Source organism: Alosa alosa, chromosome 1 (genome assembly GCF_017589495.1).
Source record: "Alosa alosa isolate M-15738 ecotype Scorff River chromosome 1, AALO_Geno_1.1, whole genome shotgun sequence".
Lineage (NCBI taxonomy): Eukaryota > Metazoa > Chordata > Actinopteri > Clupeiformes > Clupeidae > Alosa > Alosa alosa.
This window is the reverse complement of record NC_063189.1, coordinates 11,182,867-11,190,406: the sequence shown is the minus strand read 5'-3', so window position 1 is coordinate 11,190,406 and position 7,540 is coordinate 11,182,867. Positions and strand designations below refer to the sequence as shown.

At 47.4% G+C, this 7,540-nt stretch overlaps 1 protein-coding gene across 1 annotated transcript in view; it reads left to right on the top strand.

Moving 5' to 3' along the window:
• Nucleotides 1-6,890, top strand: part of ak5 (adenylate kinase 5) — a 55,949-nt gene extending 49,059 nt beyond the window's left edge. Inside the window, 5 exon segments of the mRNA XM_048261551.1 lie at nt 210-254; nt 2,350-2,513; nt 3,697-3,813; nt 5,512-5,712; nt 6,176-6,890. Coding sequence (XP_048117508.1) covers nt 210-254; nt 2,350-2,513; nt 3,697-3,813; nt 5,512-5,712; nt 6,176-6,241 — 593 coding nt within the window. The 3' untranslated portion in view covers nt 6,242-6,890.
• Nucleotides 6,891-7,540: the final 650 nt, after the last annotated feature.

Genomic DNA, 7,540 nt, shown 5'->3' with positions numbered 1-7,540 from the left:
AGGGAGAGCCAGGTGAACAGGAATAAGCAATAAGCTAGGTGTATAGGAATAAGCAACACAGAAACAATGTGCAGAAACAAATAAATCAAATTAAATTACCTTCTTGACAGGCAGCCCATTCTTATTCCCTGGCTACATTGACATTCCTGCATGCATAAAATGGTGTTTGTTTTTTGTCTTTGCTTTTCATTTTATTGTTCTCTCTGCAGTCTGCATGGTGGACCTGAAGAAACCAAAGGTCGTCTTCGTGATCGGTATGTTTCTCTGGGTAAAGCAATTCAAAAACATTTCACCTGCCCCATTGTTATCACAACATGTCATTAGAGGCTCTTCACCCAGGACAGAGTGCGCTGTGTGTGTGTGTGAGAGAGAAAGAGAGAGTATGCGTTGGGCTGCCATGTTATCCGTATCTGTGTGATGCCATAATAATACATTTTCATTAATTACATTGTCAATAAAATCCACGTGGCAGCATTGTTAGTCTCCTGACAAGCCATCAGACAGAGGGTGAAGGATGGGGGGGGGGGTGAGGAGGGAAAGAGGGAGGAGAGAGAGAGAGACATTGGTAAGATGGAGAGAAGAGAAGAGAAGAGGGCGGTAGCAAAGACAACCATATGAGCTCCCAGCTGAGCGCCACTTTCCCACAGTCCCAGTTCTCACGTGCCGCGCCACACTCTAATGGGCCTGGGGACCGGAGTCCGGAGCAGAGCAGAGAGAACCAGACTTTCTAGTGCATTTCTGATTTCTGGGGGTCAGAAATGCACTAGAAAGTCTGGTTCTATCTGCTCTGCTCCGCACTCCCCACTTCCCACTTCCCCCCTCAGAAGAGTGTCTCCTGCAGAGCTACTAAAAAAGAAAAGCAAAAGCACACACACTCCCGTAAAAAATCGGGAGAGAGGGTGTGGGCGTGAAAGGCATGGGTAGGGGGGAAGTGCTACAAGAAAAGAAGGAGAAGGAGAAAGAGAAGTGAAAGAGAGTGAAATCAGGTAGCTGTAATTTTCCGAGTCGCTGGATGTGCTTATGTAAGTGGCATCCACTGGTCACTGCCCAGACACCAACAGAGGATGAATACGAGAGGTGGGGGGGGGGTATGACTGGGTCAGGGACTCGCCTAGTACCTGGGCTGAATGAATGGGTGGAAGATTCATGCCTCATGCACAGCCCTCATCCCTTCCAGCAGTACTCTCGTGCACACTCCCTGTCTTCTGAGCTGTCAGTCAAATGGGTGACAGACGGACTGTCGCGCGGAGGGCTTCGTCATGGAGCTGCCCCTTGACTGACAGGAGGCACCTAATGAATTCTGGAGCCTCATATTGCAGGGTGTTTTTAATGGTCTCCTGGAATCCCGCTCTTCACAGGAATATGGAAATGAATCAATCAATGGATCCAATCCTGGAGTCGTGATTGCCTGTGTCTGTGTCTGCCCAGATAAGCAGTCAGGGTGCCCTTATCTAGGTTATGCACACCGTTTGCCAGGTGGGCATCAGGCTGGATAGAGTGATAGCCCTGTAATTATAAAGCCTGTTGCACGAGCCGCAGTGCGAAGGTACAGTCCCAGAGTAAATGTGTGAATAAATATTCACATATTCCCTTTGTCTGTGCTCCAGTGGCTCTGCTTGTGAAAAGTCCAAAAGAAGAAAAACTGAATTTGCAGTATTTTGACCAACTTTGATGGCTGCTGAATTAATTTGAACAAAGAGAACTATTGCCTTGCAAATTTCTTTGCACCTTCACAATCAAGGGGAGGGGGTCTGCCTCATTTGTGAGGACCGTCCAGGTCTCTAGACTGTCAGCCTGTGTCTGTGTGTTTGTCATAGGTCTGCTTTAATGAGACAGCCTCAGAGCAGGCTAGGGGTGGGTGCTCACGCTAAGAGAGCCAGATTCAGCCATGCAAGGCCTGCTAAGAATTCCCACCCGGGGCCTCTGCGGTGGTGTCTCTGCGGTGGAGATGGCTCTGGATTCTAGAGCCTAAAGCAAGGGTTCTAATCAGGGTGGTCAAGGTCATGGCAGCGGTTCTGAAGGCGGCGTGGGTCACTGGGAGACATTCCTACAGGTGGTACAGACAGACATGGCCAGTGCTGGAGTAGGAGTGGAGTCTGTGGCGTTAGCGTGAGCAGACCTCACGGCTGTCTCACAAACAGCTGCTGCAGAGCCACGCCATAGATTCATGGGATTCATTTCAATTTCACCACATTCACATCATCAGTTTATTTGTGTGTGTGAATTCATCTGTGTCTTTTGTTAATCATATATTTATACTGTGTGCGTGCGTGCGCGTGCGCGTGTGTGTGTGTGTGTGTGTGTGTGTGTGTGTGTGTGTGTGTGTGTGTGCGTGTGCACACCCTGCAGGCGGTCCTGGCTCAGGAAAGGCTCTGCAGTGTGAGCGTCTGGAGGAACGGTACGGCCTGAGACGCCTGACCCCCGGGGAGATCTTATGCAATGAGCTCCAGTCCCACAGCGAGAGGAGCCGATACCTACGAGACCTGCTGGAGGGAGGAGATATTCTGCCAGAGGTCAGACTGAATGAGACACACACACACACAGACACACACACACACACACACACAGACACACAGACACACACACACACACACACACACACACACACACACAGAGTATAAATATAGGCTGAATAGACACACACACAAAATGGTTCTTTAGAGCTGAACAAAGCATCAGCATCTGATGGTTAAAAGAGCTCTATGTATAAAAAGCCTTTATATGAGAAATTTTCAGTTTAATTACACAGGCTTTGGAGACGCTCTCATATAGACCTACAGGGCTGTACTATTGACACAGACAGCCTTGAGAGCCCATGTCTCCTCTCATGCCAGGATGTCCTCTGTGTGTCTCCCATGCTGCATCACCGGTAGCCTAGCTCTCCTCTCCGAGGAGGCCAGGTCTGCTCGTCAGAACCGCTCACGTCTGTGACGTACTGCCCAGCCCTGACTCATATCGCCATAACAATCTGAAGAAATGCCACAGCCGCCATCCGACACGTGTCCCAATTCTTCATTTGCAGAGGCATCTCCGTGCCCTTCTGTGGGAGCCGTCATTGGTGGCGGGGTTGACGTGAACACGTGAGCGCTGTCAGCCGAGCGCTCTCTACACAGACTGTTTTGCTCTGTTCTAAGACCCTTTGAGCTCCTCTATCTCTCGGTTGCCAGTGCGGTCGTGGTCGCGCTGGAAAAAAAACTCAGAAATTTGGTGTTAATCAATGTGGCATGTTATTGTACAGTTGCTTAGCAACGTAGACATCGTTAGCATTGTCAGTGAACTGCTTTCCCAGGCGGAAATGTAATTCAGATGTCTGTGTCAAGTGTGACTATGTATGAAATTTGGTAAGCTGTATTTTATCATTCCTGGTGTCTTTATATTCTCTGTGTGCCAGTGTATGCATGTTGGTTATTAAATGTCTACCATGTGTTTCCTTGAAGAAAGTCAGAATATATGAGATACAATTTTTTGATATCATTTAATTAAAACTCTCTAAAGTCATTGTAGAAAAGGTGGTCAAAACAATGAATGGTCATGGTTCTCTGTCAGGGATGTTTATTTGTTGGTATAATGTTTGTGATGCTGAACATGGATTTTAGACCTCTGCCTTGATCTGTGACAAGTGGAGAATGTGTCCTTTTCTAAATATAGCACTTGCTAACTTGCTGTGTGTGTGTGTGTGTGTGCGTGTGTGTACAGGACACCCTGTTGGACCTGCTGTGTGAATCCATGGCTGCCCCCACTCGTCATGGGAAAAACTTTCTAATCAGCGGTTTCCCACGAGACCTTCGACAGGCAGAGGAGTACGAAGTCAAGGTTAGAGCCGGGGAAGTTAGTGGGCTGGGGGTGTGTGTATGTGTGTGCGTTTGTGCATGTGTGTGCAGGTTTGTGCATGTGTGTTTTTTGTCTGTGTGTGTGTGTGTGTGTATGTGTGAAAGAAGGAGAGAGAGTTGTTTTCTAAACAAGTTTCTGGAACCTTTACAGATACAGACAGCAATGTACTCAGGGCTCACCACTCACGCTTCTGCCTCGTAGAAGCTGTGCACCTCCTCCTTTTCCCGTCCTTTTGACTAGTGGCTAAGTAACTATTACGTCTAATCCATAGGGGTAGTGGAGATTACGCGCTTGTGATCTCCACTATAGGCATTCCAGGACCAAGGCCAGCTACCAAGCTAAACATGCTTTCATGACTACTCTGTAGCAAGCATGTCATCTGTTGGAGCAACAACCCAATTAGCCAATAACAGTCAGTCAGCAGGCAGTAAGCCACTCCACAGCTCACGTTATGAAGCCCATGTCACTCTTGTGACACTTGTTTTTCGTATGCCACACACAGCGTGAGCATTCATCCTGCTTATCCGCTTGTCATTCCCAGTGCCCCCTTTCACTAGAGAAGGAGGTAGCACCCGGGACCCTGGGGAAATGGCTCTGGTCACTCTCACATGGACTTCATTTGGAGAGGCAACCGTGTGAAAATGGTGTCTGTCACTACCTGACAAAATCCATTTCTCACCACTGGCCTCCCGTATGTAAACCTCCATTCTTGTGATTGACATCGGTTCACTCCACTGTCATGTCGGGAAGTGACTGGGCACTTTCTGAGGGAGCCTCTCGGTTGCTTGACAGGAGAGTGGCATGTGGACGTGTTGCTATACCAGTCCAGGGTTGCTATAACAGTCCAGTTTTAAAATGGGTGCACGATCCTGAACATTCAGAAAAATTACCCACATTTATTCTCACTTCAAACAGCTTGACTAATTAGTGTATAATTATTCAAATTAGTACTAATTTTTGCACTGTATGTATTAAAGCAGGGAAGTGAACTAGCGGTGAGTTTGGGGCCTCACCATGCTGCTCACCATGAGTCTTTGTGTTTTCTCAACCCTGAAGGCCAAGCTGCTACACTTGAGATCATGTCTGAATACGGCTCCTTCTGTCCTCCTCCCTCCATGCCTCTCTTATCTCCTTGTGCTCTCCCACACTGCCGCTCCACTTCTCCTCTCCACTCTCTTGACCTCCTTTCCTTTCATATCTTTTACACCCCTCTGCTTCCGCTCCTTCGTCCCCTCCTTTCCTCCCCTTCTTTTCTCTCACCTTTGTTCCACTCTTGGCCTTTTCTACCCTCTCCTCCCTTTCCTTTACTTCCTTTGCTTCCTCCCCATCTCTCCCCTCCTCTCCTCTGCTCCCCCCTCCTCTCCTCTGCTCCCCCTCCTCTCCTCTCCTCTCCTCTCCCCTCCTCTCTTCTCTTCCCCTCTCCTCTCCTCTCCCCTCCCTCTCTCCTCTCCTCCCCTCCTCTCCTCTCCTCTCCCCTCCTCTCTTCTCCTCCCCTCTCCTCTCCTCTCCTCCCCCCCTCCCTCCTCTCCTCTCCCTCCCCACCTCTCCTCTCCTCCCCCCTCCTCTCCTCTCCCTCTCCTCTCCTCTCCCCTCCTCTCTTCTCCCTCTCCTCTCCTCTACTCCTCTCCTCCTCTCCTCTCCTCTCCCCACCTCTCCTCTCCTCCCCTTCTCTGCCCGTAGATGGGTCAGCCCAGCCTGGTGCTCCTGTTGGAGTGTTCGGCCGACACGCTGACCGGCCGGCTGCAGCAGAGGGCCAGGACAGCGCTGCGCTCGCAGGATGGCCGAGACGTGGAGCAGGATGTCCAGAGGAGGGTGGAGAGCTTCTGCAGCACCAGTCAGCCCGTGGTCTCCCACTACAAACACAGAGGCCTTCTGCACAAGGTGGAAGAAAAGAGTCCAGTTAAAACAACAACAAAAGATCTTTGTTTTTTAGGAAATAGCTATTTAAAAGTCTATAGCTATTTAGCTATAGCTATTTAAAAGTCAGACAGCCAAAGTAAACATGACCATGTCCACCATATGTTTGCCTCTTCATGTGTTCTTTTTTACTATCAAACATAGTATCACAATGTTATGAAAAACAATGGCGATAACACCAGCCTTTTCATATGTTCTATAATGTCATACGGTCATTATTCACACTACTACCGGCTAGTGGCAATATGATAACAAAGAGGATCTAATTAGATACTGTATATATTGGTTTCACCTTGTGAGGTCTCTTATTGTGTATCAGTCAGCCAATATTGCTTTGCAGTATGTTAAAAACCTGTGGGCTGCTTTTGGAAGTCATTAGACGTTTTCCTTTGTTCCTTCCTGTCTGTGGATCTTTGTGTGGGTGCAGGTGGATGCAGAGAGGCCGCCGGACGAGGTGTTTGAGCAGATCTGTGGGGTCCTGGATAACTGCTAGAAGCTCCCAAGGCACTGAAGTCATGCTGCTGCCCCCAAGTGGAGCAGATGCTCAAATTCTCCACCTGAGGTTGCAACGCAGCACACTGAGACACACACACACACACACACGCACACACACAATCTCCTGTTCAGTCTCTTCTTCTGTTTGTGCTGTCTAGCCCAATGCTCACCACAATAAAAGGCCCAGCATTGATAAAATACAATACAACCTACACTAGTGTTCCTCTTTGCGATCAGTCTCTCTCTTTCTCTCTCTCTCTCCCTGTCAGTTCATTGCATTGCTGCCACTGAGAAATATACACCATGACTTGTTGCTACCGCTAAGCCCAGCTCCCTAAGTCCTCTGGCAATCCACAGAAGACAGAGCTTTGCTGATATTACTTTCACCAACAAATATGTCAGGTGGCCTAGGGGTGTACAACGCCTGTCTGTAACTGTTCTTGTGTACTTCTCCATTGATGCTTTACATAGTGTCGGGCATGCAAATCCAGCTATGTGAGAATTCAGACAATTGCCTCTGTTTGTTTTAAGACCAAAACAATCTGGAAATAAACAACATAGAGAATTCTTGGGATTATTGTTTTGTCTAGCTGCAGTCTTTTCAGCATCATGTAACTTGTTTGGATTCAATAAATGCGTTTCATATGGAGATGGTTGTCCTTCAGCACCACATGTGGAGGGGGTGATGGTGAATGAATTTTCAAAGGATCCCTGAAACTGTAGCACTAGTTGATGGATTTGGCTGTGAATCACATTAAAATAAAATACATGGAACTGACACTTTCCTACCTCCCATGCATGTTCGAGCACTTTTAGTCCACTGTAACATAAAAAGTCAAGCTCTAAAAGATAGCTCTGCGGTGCAGCAGCCTTCTTAATTACAGAGGGAAACAAATTACTTCTAATTGCATGATGCTTACAGTCAGCCAACTGATGGGATATACTAAATGTTCTTTACATTCACTAAAATTTTAAGTGTTTTCCTTGCCTATTGAGAATGTAGAAAGATTAACAACCACATTTATCCAGTCCTTGTGTATCATAATTACACAGATGTGGCCCTGCACCTTTGAGAGCTCTGCTTCTGATGTGGAAGTTCTACTGTAGGCTACATAAGTTGATTCTTTATACCAACACTAAGTAATATTTTAGGATTCATTGCAAGGATGACAGAACAGTGAAAACTTTGTAGGCTAAATCATGAAGTTCAAAAATAGCCTTACTGAAAGCCATATAAATACATAGATAGATAGATTGATACTTTATTGCCAACTGATCATACAGTGGATATGATACA